The sequence below is a fragment of the Vespa mandarinia genome, chromosome 1, assembly GCF_050613455.1.
Source record: "Vespa mandarinia isolate Hongniang chromosome 1, ASM5061345v1, whole genome shotgun sequence".
In the NCBI taxonomy this organism is placed as follows: Eukaryota; Metazoa; Arthropoda; class Insecta; order Hymenoptera; family Vespidae; genus Vespa; species Vespa mandarinia.
The window spans coordinates 16,827,501-16,855,000 of record NC_140810.1 but is presented as its reverse complement, the minus strand read 5'-3'; the positions used below and the strand labels follow the sequence as shown (position 1 = coordinate 16,855,000).

The following is a 27,500-nucleotide window of genomic DNA, read 5'->3' as shown; positions in this document are numbered from 1 at the left end:
AACTAGAATAAAGATGATCTAACTTTTATTGTTTTTTTCTCTCTCTCTCTCTTTTCTTTTTTTTTTTGTTTGTTTTTTTTTCTTTCTTTTTTTCATCGTTACAAACAACCAACGTTGTTTCGCGCGAATGAATGATTCAAATCTATTTCTACTTTTTTTTTGTTTTTCTTTTGTTTTTTTTTTTTTTCATTTCGAACGAGAAAGAAACGAAAGAAAAAAACGAAAGAAAGAAACGAAAGAAAGAGAAAGTAAATAAATAAATCAAGTAACACAAAGAGGAGGAAGAAATGAAGAGCAAAAAAAAAAAAGGAAGGAGAAAAAAAGAAAGTAGAAAAGAAAATAGGAAGAGAAAACATGGCAAAATAATGTTTAACCGACGTTATTTATTTGACGATTCCCTTACCATATATTTATATTAATAATTTTTTCTCATGCAATAAGATAAAATAAATTGACAGAGATATATAGAAAATAAGATGACAGAGATACGTATGATATAAGGGGTAGGCGCGAGCTACGTCGCCATTTTATTTATCCGTTCAATTTTATTGCGCGCACGCAAATTCGTGGAAATGAATACATATATATATATATATATATATATGTAATCCGGACGAACGTATTCGTGTATACTCTTACGTACCTTTTATGCGCGTAAACGAGGCTACACGTTTTCTCAAGCGCACGTGGTTTTCAACCCCTCGCAAAGAAACTACATTTGAACGTCACGCAAATAGAATTAATTTCTCGATAACCTTAATCATGGTTCGATCGAATCATTTTTTACGATCATAACAACATCTTCGGAATCTCTCTCTCTCTCTCTCTCTCTCTCTCTCTTCCTCTTACAAATAAAAATTTTTCTGAACGACAATTCGTTCAAACAAATTTTTTATGTAAAAAAAAAAAAACAAGAAAAAGAAAAAAATTGAGAAAAGGAAAAAGAAAAAAGAAAGAAAAGAATGGCCAAAGACAAATGAAGTATATTAGGGGTGAGGCTCAACTTTTAGAACCTTTTACCCTCCACCTCACACTTCTCTTCTTTGTCCCGTCAAGATGACGATGCACGATAAGGTAGAATAAACGCGCCACGACTTTTCCTTTTTTCTTTTTCTCCCTCCCTCCCCCCTCCCTCCCTCTCTCTCTCTCTCTCTCTCTCTCTCGTGCGCAAAGCACATATTACGTCATCGAAAACACCACTTTAACGCTCATTTGACAAGGGGCTTCTCCGCGCTTTCATCGGCCTACAACGACGACTCGATTAATTCGCGCTTCTTTAACCCCGTCATACCCCTTCTTCCTTCGCCATACCCCAACCTTCCACCCCTCCACATAACTAATTCCCCGCCATGAGTATATGAAAAGAAAATAGAAAAAAAAGAAAAAAACGAAGAGAGAGAGAGAGAAAGAGAAAAGGATTAGAATCGATCAACGATCACACGAAATCGATGATAACGACGATCCTTTTTTCTAATTGTTATCATTCCGCACCAATGATTCCGCGACCTATCGCAAGACGAAATCGATTTCATTGACGCTGTTGTACCCTCTCTTTCTCTCTCTCTCTCTCTCTCTCTCTCTCTCTTTCTCATTAAAAAGTAAACGAAAGCGAGAAAGAGAACGCGAAAGAGAGAGAGAGAGAGAAAGTAAGAGAGACAATATTACGATCGTTGTGAAAGAGAAACTAAAATAGGAAACACCTTTTGAAAGAGTAACAATATTACAAATTTCGAAATTTCTGTCAAAATGAAAAAGAAAAAATAATAATAATAAGATAAAGAAATTGGAGAAAAAGTAATAACGTGTTAGTTTACAGTCGCGACGCACACGTCGACACTAGATAAAGATGACAACGACGACACGACGACGACGACGACGAAGAAGACAAGACGCGAGCGCGACGAGGAGGTCAAAATCCATTTTGCAACGTTCCGTCTTCGATCGACGATAATAACGACCTACCGAATACCTCTCTCTCTCTCTCTCTCTCTCTCTCTATCTCTCTCTCTTTCTCTCTCTCTCTTCTCTCTCTTTTTTCCTTTCCTCCTATTTCCTTCGAAGCAAAAATCGCGTACTATTTAATGCGTAATTATTTCTTTTATTTTTTCCCTCTCTTTTTTTCTTTATCGTCCGATCATCATCTTTCTCTCTCTCTCTCTCTCTCTCTCTCTCGCTTTCTCTCTCTATATATATATATGTATATATATACACATATATATACATCTAAATATGTATATACAAATATATATATATACATATATATATATATATAGATATAAATATATCTTCCTCTTTTTTTTATCTTTCTTAACGTATACGTGCCCGAGAAGCATAATGCTTCTACCTCTCTTCGATACCGTTTACATATGCGAATCTTCCCTCGGAGACGACGTGGACGGAGTGCCGACGGTGTGTAACCTGCCGGGCAGGACGGGGGACACTGCGACACTGACCCGCACGCCGCCTATCGACGAGGATACGAAACTACTGTTCGTTCCTCGCTCCGTCCGTCTAGCGACACAGCATGCGCGCGCATCTCCTTCCCTCTCTCTCTTTCTCACTCTCACATGCTCTCTCTCTTTCTCTCTCTCTCTTTTCCGTTCTCGTTCTCGTTCTCTCTCTCTCTCTCTTTCACTCTCGCTCGCTTTTTCGTTCGGTCCTTTGACGAAGGCAACTCGCCAACGGACTTCTCCGTTACGATCGACGAATTTCCGTGAAAGTCTCTCTTTTATTCTCTTCCAACTTTTTATTTTCCTCTTTTTTTCTTACTTTCCTTCATTCTTTCATACTTTCATACTTTCTTTCATTCTTACGTAAGAAATCGTTGAAACATTTTCTTTCTTCCTTTTCTTCTTTCTTTCTTTCTTTCTTTCTTTCTTTCCTTCCTTCCTTTCTTCCTTCCTTCCTTCCTTCCTTCCTTCCTTCCTACGAATATTCGACGAAGGATTTTCTACAATATCGAAAAACGTTATCCCTCTTTATTGACATAGTTTATTTCCGATTCGAATCGATGCACCGACTCAACCAAAGGCGTACTACTCTCTATCGTTATACGATTATCCCGCCTTTTTTTCTTTTATCGGAATAGACGTTATCATGTGACCAACGACGTAGAAAGGAGACAATCGTTCACTTTCTCATGGATTTTTATTTACTTATTTTCCTCTTACACCTTTGCTATTTCTTCTTTGAAATAATATTTTCATGAACACATTTACGAATTCTCGTAAAATCGATCGAATCCCACCATCATCTATATATATTTATATATATGTATGTATGTATGTATGTATGTATGTATGTATATATGTATAAAGAAATATATATATATATATATTTTTTTTTTCTCTCTCTCTCTGATAAAACAACGAACCTAAATAATTCTCCGTTATATAGTATATCCTAACTCCATTTCTGTCTATGTACACATAAGTACATATACGTAAGTATGTTTTCTCTTCCGCGAAATATATTGCGGTCTCAGCTTACGGTATAAATTTGAAAGTTTATCAACATTTTTCCTATCGCGTTTTGCGTTTTATTTTTAATCCACCGACCTTACGGCAAAGCTCTTCGAAGCTATTGAGGATAGAGGAAATAACGCAAAGAAAAAAGAAGAAAAAAGAAAAAAAAAAAAGAAAAAAAAAGATAAGAAAAAAAAAGGAACAAAAAATTGTTGTGCGGCCGTGTGTCTACTATCGGTTATCGATACTAATGTTTTGACTATGTTTCGGTTCGTTTAACAAGAACGACGTTCTTCTATCGTTCGAACGTTAACACCATCGACTAAACGTTTTAAAACAAGAATTTTTTGATACATCTGTGGATGATGGCAAACATACACACACACACATACACACGCGTATATATATATATATATATATATATATATCCTGTTTAATGTAACCAATTTGAAGAAAAAAAAATATATATATATGTATATTATATAATATATAAAATATATTTTAAGATATTGATATATATAAATTGATATATATATATATATATATATATAAATATATGTATGTATATGTATATATATATATATATGTATATTTATACAAGCTGACATGGATATATCCGAGGAAATATCTTGCTTATCTACTTATAAGTTATAAAGAAAGTTTAATAAAGAAAAATTCGTATGGCCTTGAATTATCTATGAATTCAAAATATGAAAATAATTTTTCTCTTTTTCTTTTTTTCTTGTATTTTTTTTTTTACCTCCTGATCCCTTCGACATAATATACAAAGAACTATATTGATTATTCTAAATTGATACCCATAATTGTTTCTTTTATTTGCATAATTTATGTAGTAAAGTGATGATCTATTCGCAATTGAAAATTATATTTGATAAAAGATTAGAACTGTGCATCGTTTAAAAAATAATCGTTATATTGATTAATGTATTTCTATTTCAGCATAATTCTTATATCGTGATATATAGAAATTCATTATTTGCTAATTAATCAATCGTTCGTGTATTTGAAAGCTTCGAAGATCAACGATTTCATTCGACGTAATCGTTATTAAAAATATTTTTTTACCTTTATATATAAATATATATTTATATACATATATATAGCCTCACGATTTTTATTTTTTTTCAAATTCTAAATATGAAAATAATCGACTACTTGCATTAAAACTTAACATATCAACTTAAAATCACCTTTGAAACGATTCGTAAAATAATAATTTGAATATTTCTATCGTGAACATGAGATATTCATTGAAAATAATTAAAGTTATATAAACATGTAAAGAAAAAAAAAAAAGAAAAAAAGAAAAAAAAAATAAATAAAAACAAAAAATTCAATTGATCCTTCTAATACGTAAAGATAAGAAAAAAGAAAAAAAAATTCAATTGATCCTTCTAATAGGAATCCTTCTAATAGTAAAGATAAGAAAAAAGAAAAAAAAAAAAGAAAGAAGATTTTTACGTGCCATGAACTCTCAACTGATTCAGAGCCAAACAAATTTCCCTTATTAAATCTTTTTCTTTACAGCTTCATTTTAATCAGGCGTCGTGAGATATTTACTCGTATACATTTACGAATGGAAATCGTAAATATAAATTATATGTGTACAGGTGTATTCATAAATACATACATACATACATACATATATATATATATATATATATATATATATATATATATATACACGTTAGCCCAAAGTTTTCTCGACTATAGCTATTCATTCCGACGAAGGCACGAAACGCGAAAATTGTTTAAAGATGGTACCTCACTTTCAAGATATCAAAGATATCGAGTGAGACTCACTTGAGAAGCTCTCTTCATCCTTTACCTCCAACCCTACTCTTTCCCTTTTTAGATGACAGGAATGACAAGACGGGAGAGAAAGAGAAAGAGAGACAGAGAGAGAGAGAGAGAGAGAGAGAGAGAGAGAGAGAAAGTTCACAGGGCATGTCAATATTTGAACTTTTATGAGAACTTTATAGAACGAACCCTCCCAAAATTTAAATAAATGCAAGAAATATTAATTGGGTAATCATTTAATCAGATTTTTTTTTTCTTTTTTTATAGTCGTGTACCAATTTTTCCCTTATACGAGATATGCGGAGTAAATATGTATATACACATATGTGTATATATGTGTGTATATATATATAACGTATAGATAATCTCACATAAAGTGGTCGAAAAGTTTTTAGATGAGTCAAAAGTTATTTAAGCGAATTAAAAAAAAATCAATTACTCTCTTTTCTACAGACTTTTACAGGACGAATTTTTTCTTTTTTTTTTTTTTGTTCCTAATTGTAAAGTTACAAGCTTTGCAATTTTTTTTTTTATGTAATATATAAAGAAGAAGAAAAGATAATTAAGTTTAGAAAGTGTCGATAAAAGAGTAATTGATTTTTCAAATCATTTTAGAATTTCTAGATCATCCCGTATATATCGTGTAGAGTAATATCAATAAAATAAATAAAATTACATATTATATATATATATATATATATATATATATATATATATATAATATATATATTTATATATATGTATATGAAAAATTTATATATAAATATAAAGATACTATTGAATTATATATAATGAAATGATACTATTGCTTCGCCATAAAATGCATCAATAATCTAAAGATCTAGGAAACGTATAATTCTCGGGTACGTTTTAAAAGAATTCGAAGGCATACTTGAATTCTTTTGAGCACGAGACTGCGGCAGAGCCTGAATGGCGCCAGTCAGGGCCGTCTTAATTTTATTCGCAATAAAATGTTGAAAGAAACAATACTAATTATTCTCAATCGTTCTTTTATCGTTTAAATTTCAACGAACTTTTTTATCATTTTTTAACGATCGAGCAATAAGACCGCGATAAAAGGGACAATGTCGATGATAAATTCCACGTTAAAGGTAGACATTATAAAGATAAAAATATTTTTAAATGTATATATATATATATATATATATATATATATATATATATGTATATTTATAAGTCTCTGCCATTTAAAAAAATCAAGTTCTTCGATCAAATTTTGAAGGCAATTCATCGACTATCGTATTATATGTACGTCATATTTTATCAAAACAGGTCGAAGAAAAAATATAAGAGTTACATGCTTAAATGTTTTGCATTAAAATTTTTCTTTTTATATTTAAAGAGACAATCATAGCGATGTTACGATAAAAATTGGCGATCCTTACCTGTGCAACTTTTTCACCCATATTTGGCGTATGCATGGCCCCTTGAAAATATTTCGCCGAGCCGTTGTCCTGCAGAGAGAACTAAAAATTATAAATAAGAGACAACGATAAATTTTCTTTATTATCGTTCATTGATACGACATATATAGATACATATATATGTATTATTATTAAAATGTATATATAATTAAATATCATATACACCCACATATATATATATATATATATTTAATATTAAATTTATATGTACATACATGCATGTATGTGTATATATATATGTACGTATATATATATATATATATGATTTAATAATAAACATTATCTTACTTTGTGTTTGATAGAATCCGGGCCCATTTGGCTGAGAGAAGGTGATTTTCGATCCTTGGACGTTCTCCATTTTTGTAGATCGCTCTCAGAAGCAACACCCGGGAAAATTTTCGAATGTTTCGCTGCTAAAAGAGGAAACGTCAATGTTATCCATCATCGTTTTTAAAAATCGTTTAATTTTACATATATACATATACATATATACATATATATATATATGCATATGTGTGTGTGTGTATGTATATGTATATAGATATAGATATATATATCTCGTAATAAAACGTACTCTGTTATTCTAAAACTCTAGAGGTGCGAAATACAGGCTCGATCAAATTCATAACGCTTCAATAATGATAATAAACGTTTCGTATACGACTCGCTTCAAGGACACAATATTAAACTTCTAAAAGAAAAGAAAAGAAAAGAAAAAAAAAAAAAAAAAAAAAAAAAAGAAATGATACATCTGCCGACATCCTTTTATTCTCTCGATAGAAATATCACAAATGAATTTTTATTTACCAAACTTTTTTATTAATTACATCGCATATCAAATATCGTCACATAAATATATTTTTGATCGAAAGATTAAAAAAAAAAAAGAAAAAAAAAAGAAAAAAAAAGGAGGAGAAAATAACGAATGGTTGGTTTTTTTTTTTTTGGTTTTTTCTTCTTCTTTTTTTTTTCTTTTTTTTTTTTTCTTCTTTCTTTCTTTCTTTCTATTTTTATTATATGTATACACAAATGTATGTGTTACGATACTGCTGCTCTTACGTTACCCATCAAACTAATCTAAAATAATAAATTACGATGATTACGTACATGTATAATAAAGCACATAAATAGATCGTACGAATCGTAGCACTAGAAGACAAAAAGAAAACAAAAAGAAGAAAAAAAAAGAAAAAAGAAAAAAAGACAAAAAGAAAGAAAGAAAAAAAAAAGAAAAGAAAAGTGTCGTCGAATAATAATCAATAAATGAATTATATTTTATGGCCAATCTACTCGCGCGTAATTCGATCGAAAACGAAAATGTAATAGTTCTCATATAACAAAATATTGAAATACAACATACTGATAAGTGATACGAGACTAAATGGTGATAAACATTTGAATATCTACGATCGATGTGAATAAATAAATAAATAAATAAATAAATAAATAAATAAATAAATAAAGGAACTCCCAAAAAAAAAACCGAGCCTATATCTCGATCTAAAAGCAGTTAATAAGAGTGTGTCAATAAATGAGTTAATCAATCGGCACTAGAGAAGCTGCAAACCTGTGAAAGAAAGAACATGTTCGACAAAAATCGTTGTGAGTAATCATTTTTTATTTTCTTTTATGTTTCATACCGTATGTTAAGTGTTCTCTTGTTTTTTTTTCCAATATTTTATTAATTCTTTTATTTATTCTAATTTGTTTATTTCTTGTTTTTCCTTTTCTTTTTTTTTTTTTTTTGTAATAGATGGTAATATGCGATAACCTCTACGATAAGTATATATATGTGTATATATGTATATATATATATATACACATATATTATATATATATATATAAATAAATAAATATATATATACATACATACGTATATATACAGACACATACAAATATACACACACATCTATATATATATATATATATATATATATATATATATATATATATATTAATATATAAATATATATATATGTATGTATATATGTATGTATATGTCAAATTCTCGTAGATATTTAATTAATGTATGTGGATTTTATCGATGATGGTTTGTACAATGATTATATTATGGTGGTTATAATCGATTTCGCACTATGTTTCTAACGCACGTCACGTTATTGGGAATATATATATATACACATATATATATATATATATATATATATATATATATATATATATGTTTATATCATTGGGGATTGTTAACTTATATTATTCGAATAAAATCCGTAAGAAATGCATCGTTGAAATGAGCCAAAAGTAATTCGGCCAGTAATCCTTCGTCTTGAAAATACGAATTTGAATCTCTCGACCAGCCGAACGTTTTTCTTTTTTCTTTTCTTTTCTTTTTTTTTTTTGTTCTTTTTTCTTGTCTTTCATTTCCTTTTTTTTTTTTTTTTTCTTATCTTTGAATAAAATCAATCGAAATTATGACGAAATCACGATAAATGTGATATTACGGAAGAAATTCGTAAGCGTTCGTTCGACGAAAATGATGAAATTAATTTATTTACTTTGCGTTCGTTCATAAATACGTCCGTACAAATATATCCTACGACTGTTGAAAGTTACAAGAATGTTTGTATAAGAGAATTATTGCACGTTACTGTGTCAATCGTAGAGTCAGTTGCAAAAAGAAAAAAGAGAAATAAATGAAAAATAATCCATTTGGATATTTCGCGTTTTATTTGTATCAAAAAAAAAAAAAAAAAAAAAAAGAAAAAAAAAGAAAGAAGAAGAAAAGAGAAAAAAATCGTCCAATTTGATAACACATAGGCCCTGTAATGAAACTTTTTAACTTATTGGGGAAACAAAAACGAAGAAAAAAGAAAGCAAGAAGGGAAGAAAAAAAAAAAAAAAAGAAAAGAAAAGAGAAAAATTAAAATGAAAAATTTTAATTGAAGATATATAAATCGATGATACCGTATTAAAATATTAATTTACAAGATGATGTTGTATTTTTAACAATTTTGTGTTCCAACAAATGGGAAGTTACGTAGAATGCTGTCAGGATTATCACGCGGAGGGATTATTAATCGAACACTACTACAGATTACAATTGTCCATGCGTGATCAAAATTGAACGAAAAATGTTTCTATCGTAGAAATGAAATGTCAAGGAACAACATGGTATTATTAATCCTTTCCGTTTTTTTTTCTTTTTTTTTTTTTTTTTTATTGAAAAAAGAAAGAGAAAAAAAGAAAAACAAAAAAGAAAAAAAAAAACAGAAAAAAGTAATACCCTCCAAATGCGTCAATTTTTTTATCGATACCAATAAATACACACGTAAATCCATTAACAAAATTCTTTGATAATTTCGAAATTTCAGTTGAAAGATATTTTGTGCGATATTACGAACGTAAACTCCTCGTATATTTTCTTTTTTATTCTTGATCAATAAGATCGAAAATAGATTGGATGTTTTGTCATCGATGAATGTAAATGATCGATATATAAATATAAATATATATATATATATATATATATATATATATATATATATACATATATATATATATATGTATATATATAAAAGCATTTTAAAATCAGCAGTGTTGGTGCGCAAAACGTGGCTGGCCGAGCAAGGCTACGGTGTGCTCGTTTGATAATAATATATATATATATATATATATAATAGTATATATAATACGGTTTAATAATATCGGCAAAGTGGGCACTCCTGTCGGATTAAAATGAGAATTTCATGTAAGTAATAAGTAGAATAATAATAGTAGTAGTAGTAGTAATAGTAGTTAATAGTAGTAGTAGTAGTAGTAGTAGTAGTAGTAGATGGTGAGCAATAAAAACAGGCCTATGAAAGCTCGATCGGACAACGAGTAACGTTATCTCTTGAAAGCTCATGACAGAAAAAAAGGAAGCCTCAAGCGGTTGGTAAGTTATAAAATAGGGGTGCAAACTCGCCGGCTCGGCTCGGTCGGTTAAATGAAAACCAAGATGGAGCAGATAGTCCTGCCCCTTCCTGTTTTACCTTCGGTGAGGTTATCGACTGTTGCTGGCCTTCGCTCGAGGGTGACGTGTTCGCTACCTCTGCCTGCTACTAAAATAGTTTTTCCGATGTTTGACTTTTGATTTTGACAATATGTACGTTTATATGCTGAAGTAGTAGATAAAGAAGTAGAAGAAGAAGTAGAAGTAGAAGAAGAAGAAGAAAAAGAAGAAGAAAAAGAAGAAGAAGAAGAAGAAGAAGAAGAAAAAGAAGAAGGAGGAAGAAGAAGAAAAAGAAGAAGATAAAAGAAGATGCAATAGAAGAGGGTGATGGGGTAGAGGGTTGATTCGTTGGTTGGTTTATTGATTGATTGATTGATTGTTTTTCTGGTTGGGAAATTTGCGTTTTGTTTTTCTTTTTTTTTTTTTATTTTTTTTTTCTTTTTTTTTTCTTTTCTTTTCTTTTTTTTTTCTATCATTATGACATAGGCGAAGATATAAAGAGATAAAGGGAAAGGGGAGAAAGACAAAGGGGAAGATAGACGGACGAGTGGAGTAACGTTTTTAATTAAAAAAACAAAAAAAAAGGAAAAAAAAGAGAGAGAGAGAGAGAGAAATAATCACGATTAAAATCTGTAAATGCAAGAAGGATAATACAAAACGATCGAACGATTTACGCGTAGGAAAAAAAAAAAAGAAAAAGGAACGAAAAGGATTTCGAAGAAGGGTGGGTAGGGAAAGAGAGAAAAAGAAGAAGAGAAGAGAAACGATTTTCTCGTTTTCACGATGATCGATTTTTGTATACGCGGCTGTTCTTATTTTTTTTCCTTTTCTTCTTTACAGCACTCGTTCCAGCTTTGGCGGGTTATTTGAATTCGAGCCGGGCATTTATCCGGCCTCTCTTTTATCATCTTACACAACATTCGATAACAATCCTTCGATGGTTCTTTTTTCCTTTTTTTTTTCTTTTTTTTTTTTTTTCTTTCTTTCTTTTTTTCTTCCTTCTTGAAAAACATACAAAATGGCAAAATACAATTACAGATTATACGACATTCAAAGGCAAAAGGTCATGTTAACCGTCAACACTTGTGTCATAAAAAAGATAGCATGCGATAATATTAACATATGTATATGATAGCCAAGTTAACGGGTAACTCTGTATAATATATACATATTCTTATTCGACGTACTGCATACAACATAAAAAAAAAAAAAAAAGAAAAAATCATTATATCGTCGTTTGTGGAAGACGGCAAGTTGATGAAAATAAAATTGTCATCTAACTCGGCAATTTCGACGATCGTTCTCGTCTGATTACAATTGACATTCAAACGATTATATCGTATAAAATAAAAATTTAGATAAACAAAGTCTAGAGGAGCAGAAAGAGAGAGAGAGAGAGAGAGAGAGAGAGAGAGAGAAACACGCAAAAAAAAAGAAGGTAAAGATAATAGACAAAAGTAACAAGAAAGAGAAAGAAAAAAAAGAAAATATAAAAGAACAAAAATTAAAATCTTTTTTTTACGTCAAGCGAAAGTAACAAAAAAAAAAAAAAAACAAAAAAAGAAAGAAGAAGAAGACGAAGAAGAGGAAGAGAAAGAGGTAAGTAGAGAAAAAAAATTATTAAAGAAAAAAGGATATTGATAAAAATTGATTACATAACTTTACTACAGAGAAGCACAGTTATATAGAGATAGTGGACATAGAAGGGGTTGGGAGGGATGAGGGTGAAGGAAAAGAAAGGAATATATATATATATATATATATATCACAACGAGTTAACTCGATGTATATATGTATGTATGTATGTACAGATATATCGGGAATGGTTTAATGGGAAAATATTTTTTATGGTGTACTCCCGAAGAAGTAATCTGCCTGTTCATGCTCGGCCCAGTCCCTGTGTCTCTTCTCGGTATCTGGCAGATATCGATCGAGTCGCGGAACTAGAATTCCATGGCGTCAAGAAGTCTTGCGAACGAGCGGATAGAGAAGCGATACGAATGAATAGCGATATTTACCAGAATATACATTATCATTATCATTATCATCATCATCATCATCATCATCATCATCATCATCATCATCATCATCATCATCATCATCATCATTATTATTATTATTATTATTATTATCTGCTAAAGAGTAAAATACAGAATAATAACCCAATTTTCATTGCAAACTTATGCTAATGTCAAGAGACAAATAAAAGTAAGTAAGTACACATGAGTACTTACTTAAGAACGAGCTACGATAAATCCGGGAAAAGAAATAGAAAAAAGAGATAGTAATAGAATCGGAGAGTTATATAGATATATAATATATAGATAGATACGTAGATAGATAGAGTGAGAGAGTGAGAGATTGAGAGAGAGAGAGAGAGAGAGAGAGAGAGAGAGAGAGAGAGAGAGAGAGAGAAAGAGAAAGAGAGAGAGAAAAAGAAAGAGAGAGAGAGTGAGAGAGAGAGAGAGAGAGAGAAGGAAAGATAACATAAGATCTCAGTTAAAATTTACTTACAAACGCTGCAGGTTAGGCTGCGACATGGCGCCCTCGTCGTATCCGGTTTTATGGCCTTTCTCGAAATTGCATCTAAACTTGCCGCATGAGAAACACTTCGAGAAGGTCCACCTTCCGTAACCCCACCTGCCGATGAATTCGGACCTTCCCATATTCCCGACTTCTGCGAGACCTATGATCAACAAATTGAATGTGATAATATTTTATAGTTCCTTATTTTTTTCCAGTTTGCCTGTTTGTTCGTTCGTTTGTTTATTCTTCTTTTTTTTTCTAACGATATTATTAATTAGAATAATATCTCTCTATCGATTGAATATCTGTTCTTTTCTTTTTCTTTTTTCTTATTCTTTTTCTCCTTCCTTTTTTTTCCCCTTTTCTTTTCATCAACTGTATAATTCTCTATACAAATATATATGTATATATATATATATTTTTTTTTTTTATATCAATCCTCCAAAAAGTTATTTATTTTTCGAAGATATATAAATAAATAAATAATTAATTAAATATCATATTTACGTTGGATCGTATTTCAATGGATTTTAACAACGATCGTACTTCGTTGATACTGAATAATTTTTTTACTCGTTATATCGTCGTTATTCCATAGATTTATTTGTATTTGAAAATAAATAAATATTATATTTGTCTTCGATAGAATTTCAATGAATTTCAATGACGATTCAAACGTGAAAAATGTTAAAAGTAATATAATCTATATATACGAAGTTACTTGCTCGATTGCTAAACGTCGACTGAGACTTATCCAAGGACATGCCCGAATGTTTCATTATTTTTATTTTGTTTTCTTGTTACATCATCAATTTCATTCTTGGAACTTGGGCGAGCCTAATAACAGTCAGGCGTTGTATGTAAACCGATAGCACATTGTGTTACCACTTTTTTTTTTTAAATAAACAGAATCTTCGTAAAAGTATATTCGTAATGTAAAATTTATGCATACTCTATTAAAATTATTTGATTACCGAGCTGAATTAATTTTCTTTTAAATATGAATAATTTTTATAAATGAAGGAAAGAATGTTTTGAAAAAAAAATATATATATATATGTATATATATATATATATGAAAACTTTGTCTATAGTAAAATTTGTTTGATTCGACACATTATATATATATATATATATAACGTTATAAATTGTAAAATAAAAAATAAATGTTATATTATATCATACACTATATGCTATATTGTAAATGTTACGATACGTTTAAAATTGTTTTCTAAATAAAAGTCATTATATTAAAGAGACTTTAACGTTACGATGAAACTACGAATCTATTTGTAAATTAATTCAATATAAAACGAGCATACGTATATTGCATTATAAATTAATTTTATTCAATGTTACAGGATGTAATGAAAATTTCTCAAGCAACTTAAAGGAGAGTTCATTAAATAATTTTACAAATCGATTTAATATTTTTTTTTTTCAACATCTCATAAGTTAATTCCTTTTTCTTTTTCACCGATTATAAAAATTGCGAGTTAAGAATTAAAAATGAATCTAAAATATTTAAAAAGTAGAATATAAATTCGTTTCAATCATGAAATAATATAACAAAATTTTTATCAAATCACGTTAAATAGAGATTTTAATTTCAATTTATATACGTATGTATAAACTTACGTAGGAATAACTCTATATCTCTAAATATCTTCCTAAATATGATCATGCTGTTAACACGACTTGTTTATATTCCGTACGATAAACTTTTTAAGATAAACTCGAAGTATCTCACGGTTTAATGACGTCATTCGTTTCGTTTTATCAAAGAAATTATTTACAGAAGATATATATATATATATATACGTCTATAAATATATATAAAGAAGAAGAAAGAAAAAAAAAGATCGAAAAGAGACGCAAGGAATCATTATTATTCTAAAGGGAAGGATATTCGATAAAACTTATTGATATTAAATATCGAGCTCATTTTATATAACACTGCGGATTTTTAAAGCTTATACTTACATCGCTGACACCCTCGGGACTTGCAATAGGAGCTGTAGTACTTGGCTGTACAACATTTGCACTGGCCACTGATGTAGCACCGCCATTGTTGCTTCCAGCTGGTGGTACTGGCAGGGAGGGTGGTGGTGTACCAGTCCTCCCTGGACCCCAAGATTCCATCATCGTGGGTGAACCACATGTTAGCGGACTATAATAACATATCGAAATGTCTGACTTTAATTTTTTCTCTCTCCCTTTCTTTTTATTTTCTTTTTTTTTTCTCTCTCTCTAATTTTTTGCTAATGATAACTATTTAAAAAAAATATATATATATATATATTCTTTTTTTTTTTAAGTCGTCCATATATCACATATGTAAATCAGTTAATCCTGTTAAGTGTCAGTTAATCCTGTGGTGGATGATTAATTTGCGACATTTATTTTTTTGTTTCCTGTTCTTTTTTCTTTCTTTATTATTATCATTATTGTTATTGTTATTATTATTCTTTTGGCATGCGAACCACACATAGTGTAGCGAACTATAATAACAGATCGAAATATCCAACGTCATTTTTTACGACGAAATATAGGATTATCGAAAAATTTTTTTTAAACCCCTATCCACCCCCACGTGTATTTCATGTCCCATGTGTATATATGTACTTACATACGTCGATTATTTAATTGAATGCTGATTTAAAAATATATTTTTCTTTCACGTTATTCCATTATCGCATTACAATATATATATATATATATATATATACTTTTCGTCGAATATTTGTTAAAAAAAAAAAAAAAAAAAAAACAAAAAAAAAAGAATGAACAAAATCAAACGAAAACGAAATTAGAAAATTTCTTTTTTATTTCAAAAGTTTAGGGAAAAATCGTTATTAATGATGATGATGATAATGATTATTATTATTATTCTTTATTAATAATATCTTCTCCCTCTCTCTCTCTCTCTCTCTCTCTCTCTCTCTTTCTCTCTCTCTCTTTTAAAGAAAAATAAAATTTGACATGTGGACGATTTTACATGTGAACGAGACGGTTAATCCTGATAATAGGACAGATATAAACGTTTTTGTTATCATTATAATCGAAAGATAAGGTGGCCATCATTGTTTGCTCGTTAGGAATGATCGTGGAAGCGCTTGTGGACGATAAACTTATATAAATCCTAAGGTTATGGTAATGGTCGATACACGATACGGAACAGAGGTCAGACCTCGCGAGTGAAGTATGTCAGTGTTAGGTCAGACTCGCCAATCGATACGTAACCTCAACCCGCAGAGCACGATACAGAAACAAGACGTCCATGCGTCTGTGAACGACGCTAACGTAAATATGGCGACTTTGTTTTGTTAAACAACAACGTCCCATTCTCGATCCGCTTTTTATTTAACACATTTACACTATTATTTTCTCTATCGTTTTCTATTCATCGACAATCTGAATACGCCAATACATTCGATTGATATTATACAATAATTAAGAATAATCTAATCGAATAATAATGATCGAAATGTTTCATTCGTTCTTTGAGCATTTAAATCGAATTAAATTAACGTTAAATAGTGAAAGTAATCGATAGTTAAAATGATAAATTAAAATGATAAATCAAATCGCATGGATGTTAGATCAAACGTTTAAAGATATATTTCCGACGTTATTACGTATGTATGTATGTATGTATGTATGTATGTATGTATGTATGTATGTATGTATTTAAATCTTACGATATATTTAATATTTCGTCATTAATTATCAAGCTAGTGACACTTATTAAATCATTATGACGATACTGTGAATGTAAATGTAAATTATGTTATATTCGCGTTTAATTTGTTTCTTTAAAGTGGTAAATTTTTTATTTACTGGTTGAAAAAAAAAAGAAAAGGGAGAAAGGAAAAAAAATGTGTATATATACATTTGGTTTAACGAATCTTCTGCTAGAAACTATTAAAAAAAAAAAACAAACAAATAAATAAATAAATATAAAATTCAAATGACAAAAAGAATCTCTGTGTTTTATTATATTATTATTATTACGGTATTGTATGATAATACTGAGATATCAGAGGAAACAAAAATTTGATGTCTGTTAAAAAATAAAATTAATCTTTATTCGATAAAATATATTGCTATAAAAAATTATGATTAATCAATGCGATAGAATGAAAAAAAAAAAATAAATAAATAAATAAAACTAGATATATTCGATTTTATATATTGGAACTTAAATGTTTCGATATTTTTTATAATATGACGTCATTAATTTTCAAGCGAGTGACACTTGACGAATCATTATGAGGATGCAGTGAATGTAAATGTAAATTCTGTTGTATATGTGTATGCATATGTGATGTATATTTGAAAAGATGTAAATTTTTTACTTTCTATTAGAATAATATATATATATATATATATATATATATATATATATATATATATGAGTTGTTCACGAAGCCAAATTAATTAATTCCACTTATCGAATTTTTTTAAATTTAAGTATCAAACAACTTGATGATTGTCCTTACTTTATTATATTCATAATAAAATACTCTTAATTTTCGTTATTTAATACAATTGAAATGAAAAAATTTTGCTGTAGCATCGAATGAAAAATAAAATTTATTTCAGTAATAACGATTATTCTAATACTATTACACCTCATTAAAATGTATATATCGTTAGACGAAAGCTACGATCTCCATTTATACAATTCTATAATATTTATTTGTATTTATATTTTAAAAGGGAATTTTAAAAAAGCAATTTACATTATTCCATCGCATTTCTCTACAATTTCGTTTTATAAAGTTAATCGATTTGGGAAGTAAGCGACTCGTACATATATTTTATTAGATTATTACAGTAGTGTATCATCGTCGAAGAGAAAAAAAAGAAAAAGAAAAAAAAAGAAAATTGATATCCGTTTAAAAATAACAAAATCAATACTTGCTTATTTGTATAAAAATTACAATTAATTATCGTCGCGATAGAAGAAGAGACAAAAACGATTTGTCGAATGAAACGATCTCAAATTGGAATGGATCTACGAGATTCCTTTAATATGGCCGAATAAAATAAAAAAGAAAAAGAGGCAAAAAGAAAAAGGAAAAAAAAAAGAAAGAAAAGGAAAGAGAAGAAAAAAAAAAAAAGAAAAAGGAAGAGAAAAATAAAAAGATAGAAAAAGAAAAATATGAAGGAGGAAGAGAGATAGAGAGAGAAACAGAGTCAGAGAGAGAGAGAGAGAGAGAGAGGGTTAGGATGGGGAAAATGCAAGCATATTGCATCTACGGAAACGAAGAGAACGATGAGAGAGGCTCGACCGTTGAAAAACTCTCTTTCGGCTTTCGTTCGAGCGTGTCCGGTATCCGGAAAAATTTCATAATGGCGTTTCCGTTCCTCTATTGCTGAACGTCGTCTCGAGAATGGTTGAGAAGTGGAGTGAGGGGAAAGAAAAAAGGGGGAGAGACGATGAGGAAGTTTTGTTCCAACCTTCGAAACGTTTTCAACGTATTGCGGAAAAACTTGCTGACGTTCTTTGAAATACAAACAGAGTAAGAGAGAGAGAGAGAGAGAGAGAGAGAGAGAGAGAGAGAGAGAGAGAGAGAGAGAGAGAGAGAGAGAGAGATGAACACGTTATGTCTCTTCGAACTCGAAAACGAATCGTTTTGATTTTTATTCCTTCGTATTTCAATCGAAAAGTGTTGCACGTGTTTCTAGTCCCACCAAACCCCCCACCCCCCAACCCGTGTTCATTTTTTTTTCTCTTCTTTGATTAATCTTTTTTTTCTTTTTCCTTTCTCTGTTTTCTACAGATATATTTATTTCAATAATATATTTTTTTGTCATTGTTTTTCTTTTTTTTTATATATAAATTTATATATAAATATATATATATATATATATATATATATATATATATCTACTAGTAATTACTTGTTGTTACTTCGTGAAGCATGACGGACGAGCTTTACAAAAAAAAAAAAAAACATTTTTGTACTTTCTTTCCTCGAAGTAATATGGAACAAGGAATATGGAACAGTGAACACGGTAACACGGAACAGGGAATGCGGAATACAAAACACGGAACACGGAACATAGATCACAAGTCAAAATCGTAAATCACTCAATCAATGCATTTCTAGTGTAACCAACTTCAAAATTTCATTTTGTCTCTCTCGGTTCGTATTTTACGTCGCTCGTATACCAACCTTCTCACTCTCTCTCTCTCTCTCTCTCCCTTTCTTTCTCTCCTCTCTCTCTCTCTCTCTCTCTCTCTCTCTCTATCTCTCTCTCTCTCTCTTGTACTCGTTTAAAGCCTCGTAGCCTGTTTTATAGGTAATATTTCCGTCACTTAAATAGCCTAAATTTTCCGTCGGATCATAAAGAGCAATTATATGAAATTTCATGTCGATTGGGTAGAAATAATAGAGGTTTTAGAGAAATTACAAACCTACAAAATACGTCTATTATATTATTAAATAATTATGATCACTTTTTATTTATTTGAAATTGTTATGAAATTTCTTTTCATTTGATTTTTTCTCTCCACGTATTCTCTATATTTTTTTTTTTTTATCCCTTTCTCTCTTTCCTTTATCTCTTTTATTCCTATTTATCTTTTCTATATTCTTCAATCAATAAGAACACAATTTTTTATGTCCTTCCTTTTAATATTCCTTATAAATTATTTTTCTTCTTCTTTTTTTTTTTTTTTTTTTCCTATTTTCTAATAAATCAGAAAGGATCAAGGAAAAAGAAAATTTACAGTAAAATATTATTATATTGATATTGATATTGCAATATAATATATTTTGTTTTATATAGAAAGACAAATTAAAAGACATCTAAAAGATTATAAAATAAACGTTTATATATCGTAAAATATTATAATATATCGTAAGATATTATAATGACATTTTCTTCAATTTCTTTTTAATAAAATATATTCTTATTTTATTATTAAAGAAGTGAAGGTAGAAAAAGAAAATTTATAAAATATTCTAACATATTATTAAAATTATGACGATAATAAAATATACCCTTGTACTATAATAATTATATACGTTTGTTTTAGAATTATTCATGTTGGTAGGTAATTATTTACTTTCTCTCTCTCTCTCTCTCTCTCTCTCTCTCTCTCTCTCTCTCTCTCTTTATTCATTTTACTTTTATCGATTTTTAAATTCCTCGAACGTATTTTTCTTAACGAAGAAAATATTCGATTGAAATGAGAAAGAATGGGAGAGACGTTCATATAAAATAAGGACGAAAATATTTTATAGGAATGTAAAAAAATAAGCTATCACCATTCTTTATCGACATTCTTTACCGTTTATCGTTATTCCGCGTGTATTCCCGTGTGCGGTCTACGTTCGTGAGAAGGGTGGTGGTGGGGGGGTGTAGAGGGGAAAGGGTTTGAATTTTATATTTTATCAGTGAACAAGATCAATGGTAAAGGGAGAATGTTCGCGGTGAACCGAAGGATTTATCGACGTTTAGAACGAGCTATGTCGAGGCAACCCTGACATCGATTCCTCGCTTACCCTGTTGACAAAGTGATTTCGTAATACAAATAGATCCCAACCTAATGGACGGCCATTTTTCTTTCTTCCTTTCTTTTTTTCTTTTTCCTTCATTTTTTCTCCTCTTCTTTCTCACTTTCTCACTTTCATTTACAACACGATGCCACGATTTTCTCTTTATATTTCTCTCTCTCTCTCTCTCTCTCTCTCTCTCTCTCTCTCTCTCTCTATCTATCTCTTTCTTTTTCTATCTCCGTTTCTATATCTGAACTCTGTCTTTCTGCACGCCATTATTGGGTGGGTTCATAGAATTTGCATGACCAGAATGCGGCTAAATAGAGTACTTCGTACATGTCCTTTCGATGAGTTTCAGAAATACCAGAATTACAACGAAGGTGTCGGCGTCAATTAATTGGCTTCGTACGAGTTGAATCTCCAGGGTCTATTTCTCCAGAAAGAAAGAGAAAGAGAGAATGTGAGAAAGAGAGAGAAAGAGAGAAAGAGAGAGAGAGAGAGAGAGAGAGAGAAAGATGAAAGGAGAGAAAGGGAGAGACAATCGAACGATCGAGATTCGCATGGACGGAAAATGGATTATCCGTTTTCCCGGAGTGGCACGCCAACGTTGGGTGTGTTCGATTTACCCGGAAAGAAGGAAAACTAAATGGGATTCGAATACCTCCTGCTTAAATACGATTAATCGTAGATCGTATAATTAAGTAGGTGACATCTTCATAAAAATGAATTGGCGATCTTTTTAATCGATTATGAAATATAAAATTTATTGGACAATTCGTAGTGTATATTAAAAAAAGAAAAAGGTTTATACTTTAATAATACTTTAATATATATGTATATATATATATATATATATATATATATTTTGTGTATGAAATATCATTATATATTTTTATTATTAATTTAATTATAATTAACTATTATTATTAACTGTCATTATTAATTTGTATTATTATAGCTATATAATATATTTAGTGAGTTAGAAAATATAATGGGATATAATGAGAAATATTAAAGAAGAATTTCTTTTACTTCTGAAAAAAAAGAAAAAAAAAAAAAAAAAAAAAAAGAATTATAAAATAATTTTCTCAATAAATTTTCTCATATATCACATACGAGATTGTATTTTAAAAATCATATGTCGTGGTATCTTCTTTTTAGAATTAAAGAAGAAGAAGAAGAAGAAGAAGAAGAAAAAAGAGAAATTTATTTTAATTAAAAAATTTATTAAAAAAAAAAAAATTAAAAAAAAATATATATATACGTGGAAAAATATGAGCGTATAACTTTTTAATATTTTCATTTGGGATCATAATTTGAAACAATAATTCAATAAGATTCAATAAAAATACTAAGGAAACAATAGTGCGAACAAATAAAAAGTATGTATATATATATACGCGTTAGCAATAACACACTGTTTAAATGCATTACATAGATTTTTAAAGAGTTAAGTAAAATAGATAAATACTTTACGTTGTTCTTGTCAAAGAGAACAACCTCCGTGTAAGTAACTGCATGTCCCTTACGTGTCGCAACTTAAAACAATCAAGTATAAGAGCCTTGAACTATAGACATAACTACGACGATCACGGAGATTATCCTATCGCACGATGTTCTTACGATGGTCACTCGCTATCATTTAAATTCGATCGATGCATCACTTTTCTATCTGCATAACGAGTATTGATCCTTTCGTTTATTCATATTAAGCTCTCGACTCGTATGATTAAATATAATAATAATAATAATAATAATAATAATAATAATAATAATAATAATAATAATAATAATAATAATAATAATAATAATAATAATAATAAAGAAAGAAACAAAGAAAACAAAAAGAAGAGAAAATAATTCCATACAAATAATATCCTTTCGTTTTATTCACGCAATATATATATATATATATATATATATATATATTTATAACAAATATCTAAACAATAAATATATAATAAATATTTACATCGATTTTCTTTTCGTCAAAGTGTTTAATGAATTATATTGATTATTATTAAACAATACGTCTACGTGGCAGATAAGTCAACGTAAAAGAATTAAATCATATTTTTGTGATATAGACTTTTTTTTTGTTTACCTTTTTTTTTGTTTTTATTTTTTTTTTTTTTTTTTTCATTTGAAAATTTCTTTTTTAACAATGACTTTCTCCATACATATTAATCTCCACGGCGTGTGTATGTTAATGGAAATTAAAACGAAATGAAAAAAAAAAATAAAAAAATAAAAAAAAAAAAGAGAGGAAAAAAGAATAAAAAAAAGAAATTTCCATATAAATATCATTCTTCGATCAATCTCGTTCGAATTTTCGTACATGCATTTAACGAACGGTCAACGAGCGATTATTATTATTATTATTACTATTATTATTACTATTATTATTATTTTCATATACAAATAACAAAAGTTATTCAACTAATGAAACTTATTAACAAAAGTTCACTCTTTTATTTCAATGTTAAAGAAAGAGAGAAAAAGAAAAAAAAAATAAATAAATAAAGAAAGAAAGGAAAAAAAAAGAAAAAAAAAAGAAAATAAATAAATATCCAATTACACAGAACTTCGATACGAAAAGGTTATATCACGCTATCCTTAAAATGTATAAATTTTCAAATCGATTCTAACGATCCAAAGAGAGAAAAAGAAAGAGTATCGAGACAGAGAGAAAGAGAGAGAAAGAGAAAGAGAGAGTATCAAAAGGAGTTACTTCAAAGATTCTATCGATTTCAATCGTAAAACAACATTAGGAAGTTTCGAAACAGATGATTCCATTAATTAGATTCGATCGGTCGTTTCCTTTGTCATTCTTGGTTTAGAATTTTGCGCATAGCACCGACAGACGAAGCATAGGCAGTAAATGTTGCGTGTTCAGAAAGCTTACCCTGAAATACGTTGAGTTCGCGTTCGCCTTGAAAGCAGGTTCCGTTGTCAGCATGACAGCAACCACGACTACTACTACCACTACTATTACTATTATTACTACTACTATTACTATTAGTAGTACTATCAATATATCATCACTACTACAATCACTATTACTATCATCTCTTCCGTATCATCCTTCTACATATTCCTACGCAATTCGCTGTCGTCTTCCTACTGGATATCTTATCTCTAAACGTTCCTCAACATTCTCAGAAACTTTGAAGAACTTTATATATATATATATATAACTACTTAAAAGTATATACCTGCGTGTATGTATGTGTTTATGTGTTTGAAATCATGTATAAATGTAATCTTGTTTCTCTAATTAAGAAGTTAACTCTACAAAAAGAATATTTAACACTCATTATCATTTATCTTTGCAATTTGTTCACGGTAATTGAACATGATGATACATCTTATTGTATCATAATTAAAGAGAATTTATTATAACAAAATTATTCTACGCGTATGTACTCATGGATATGTAATATTTATATAAGAAACAAATCTATGTGAATGCATGCGATGTTATAATCAAGGAGAATTTATTAAAATATAATTATTTCATGTATATATGTATTTAATTTGTATTTAATTATTTATGGAATCATGTGTGAACGTTAATCCTTTATCACTAATTAACTTGTTTACTGTCATACCAATTAAATCTTATTAACATTTATCTTCCTAGTTTATTTATAACGATCATCATGTGATAATTATAAGTAAAATTTATTACGATAAAATCTATTTATACGTGCGTCTATAGTAATCATATATGTGAATTCATTAAATTGTCCCATTAAAATATATATTTATGCATAGAATCATATGTGAAAGTAATCTTGTATCTTTAATAAATACGTTTAACTATAATAATGACTATTACTCATTATTATCTTTTTTTTCTTTTTTCAATTTGATTATAGCGGTCACATAACGATCATCTCATATTATGTAAATAAATAAAAAGAATATATTACAATATAATATCTTATTTGTGTATTAATCAAATGAATATATAATATAGTATATTTTTAATATAATAATATAAAACTAAGGATTATTATTATAAAATATTGTACTTGTTAATAAATCTTTTACTTTTATGATGGACACTGTGAATCAATTAAAAATATCACAAAAAATATATTACTATACATATCGAATATCATTTAATAAGACAATATGAAATAATACAAATAAATGATTATAATCGATGTAAAATATCTAATATTTACATTTGTACAGTATTACACAATGTAAAATAAAAAGATATATATATATATATATATATATATATATATATATATATATAAAGTTCTTCTTTTGTGGAAAATTAAAGAAAAGAAAAGAAAAGACATTCATAATTTTCATTTTCCAATAAAAATAAAATATTAAAGTTATGAACATATACATATATATAACAATCGTGAGTATAATCGTGAGTGAATATGTATAAAGTTTCTATCGACTTCGAACATGTTAATAAACAATATTGAAATTGAACATGTTTGATTTTCAAAGTAAAGTTTTTTTTTTCTTTTTTTTTTCATTTATAATACGTACGTACATACATACGTAGCTACATGTTACTTATGTATACGATCGAATGTGTAGCGATGTAAAGTTGTTAGCCGCTTTAAAAGAAAAAAAAAAAAAAAAAAAGAAAACAAGAAAAAAAACAGAGAGAGAGAGAGAGAGAGAGAGAGAGAGAGAGAGAGAAGAAAAAAGTAAACTTTCTCTCGTGAAACATTATAGTCACGACTAAGTCGCGTTTTCGCTTAGATTACAAAAGTGTTCGTTCTACGAGACAAGGAAATTGGGTTGCGTCTCGAAATGTCATGGCTTTTAACTAAATGACGCTCGTATGTCACTTGACCCTCCTACCAAACTGTACCTGCCCCCTCCCCTCCCTGCCGCCCTTTCACCCTTCCGACTATCCCATTCGGCCCATCTTTTCACTATTCCTTTATTTCTCAACATTTTTGTATTTCCTTTACTTTTAATTATCTTCAGTTGTATTTTTTTCCTTTCTTTTCTCTTTTATATTATTCTTTAAATCCTAACGACACAGAGGGACCATATTTTAAATAAAATGGTCTGGATCAAAGTCAGAATTTTTTTCTCCTTCCGACAATGGGAAGTTCGAATGCTTTTTTTCTTATTTTATAATTTTCTTTCCCTCTCTCTCTCTCTCTCTCTCTCTCTCTTTCTCTATTTTTCTTTTATCGTTTTTCTTTTTGTTTCTTTCACCGCAATCGTCAGTTAGGCTTAAAGGAACAAAGTGATCGCATTTTTCTTTAAAACCTTCGTGTCTCATTGGTCCAACTTTTTTGTTTTTTCTCTTTCCATTCCACTATCCACTTCCTCTTAACCTCGAAAAGTTTAGAATATGTATTACTCGAAGAAGATAAGAGATTAGGATCCAAAAGATTTCCTTATAATCTGTTCGAGGACGAAACGTTGCCAATCTCCGATGGAGATTCCCGTCTTATCAGATTTCAATAAAGCCTGGCTTTTTTTTTTCTTTTTTTCGAGATCTCAAATAGTCTACCTTTTTAACGTAGATGAGAGGATATAAAGCGAAATTAAAACGAAAGGGAAATTATTTCTTACTCTAAGGGATCTCCAATTTTTCGAGAGACACAAACTTTTTGACGCGATTAAGTATGTTTATGAAAGAAAATTATTGAAACTCCGAGAATAATATAATGAAAGATTTCAAATGATAAACGTGCCTATAAATATTATTTTTGAGATTATTCTATCAAAACAATGATAATAATAATAATAATAATAATAATAATAATGATAATAATAATAAGTAATATTATAATAAATCATTTTTATATAAGTCAAGATATTTAATTTACGATAATTAAAGTATTAATGTTATTGCACGTTGAAAATAAAAATTAATTAGATCTCAAAAAATAAAAGATAATAAATTATAGGCTGACATAAATTAGCTTTTATTAGAAATTTCATTTAATATATTATTCCATTGTTTCGTAGTTTTTTTCCTAATCAATCAATCAGAAATATCTTTTTTTTTTTTCAATGTTTTATATAATTCATTAATATTATTATTATTATTATTATTATTATTATTATTATTATTATTATTATTATTATTATTATTATTATTATTATTATTATTATTATTATTATTATTATTATTATTATTATTATTATTATTATTATTATTATTAATATTATAACAAATACCAATTATTCACTTATTTCACAAATAAACGAGTGAAAATTAAAATAAATCCTACATCCGCATGGAAATTGTGAATCAAATGTTAATTAAATTGAAAAATTAAAAAAAAAAAAATAATAGATAAATGACGATCAATCGAGATAAACTATTTTCATTTATAAATTTTATTCAATATTTCTATTTCATTGTTTCTCATTATATCTTCTAATAAATTATTCAAATATATACATATATATATATATATATATATATATAATTTTATTATTATTTATAAAAAATATTAAAATAAAAATGATTTTCTTAATAGACGAATGAAAATAAATATAAATTCTAGTTATGGATTGGAAAAAATAAATTCTAAAATTCTTTTCACTAGAATCCTCGTTGACAGGTCGAAGTCGTTACCGGCAATGAAAAGTTTTTATCGTGCAACGTTGCGTGTTTTCACGCGGCTCGCCTTGAGAAACGCGGGCCAGAAAGCGGAAAGTTTCCTTCCTCGTCGCCGTTGCGACAATGTTTTTAATGGAGTTTTGGGTTACTCAGCGCGATGACGCATCGTTTCTTCCTGACTTAAGAAAAATTTAAGATATCCGTCTC

General features: G+C 28.7%; 1 protein-coding gene across 14 annotated transcripts in view; it reads right to left on the bottom strand.

Annotated features, from left to right (window-relative positions):
• The window catches only part of sei (potassium voltage-gated channel seizure), a 150,364-nt gene that overhangs the window by 57,969 nt on the left and 64,895 nt on the right, over positions 1–27,500 (bottom strand). For 12 of the 14 annotated variants that reach the window (XM_035871378.2, XM_035871383.2, XM_035871380.2 and 9 more), the window contains 5 exons: positions 15,192–15,378; positions 13,197–13,368; positions 10,723–10,791; positions 7,019–7,143; positions 6,692–6,772 (listed from right to left, as the gene is read on the bottom strand). In XM_035871378.2, the coding sequence (XP_035727271.1) occupies positions 6,692–6,772; positions 7,019–7,143; positions 10,723–10,791; positions 13,197–13,368; positions 15,192–15,378 (634 nt within the window). The remainder of the gene's footprint in view (positions 1–6,691; positions 6,773–7,018; positions 7,144–10,722; positions 10,792–13,196; positions 13,369–15,191; positions 15,379–27,500) is intronic. The other 2 variants (XM_035871381.2, XM_035871386.2) reach the window with 2 other exon arrangements.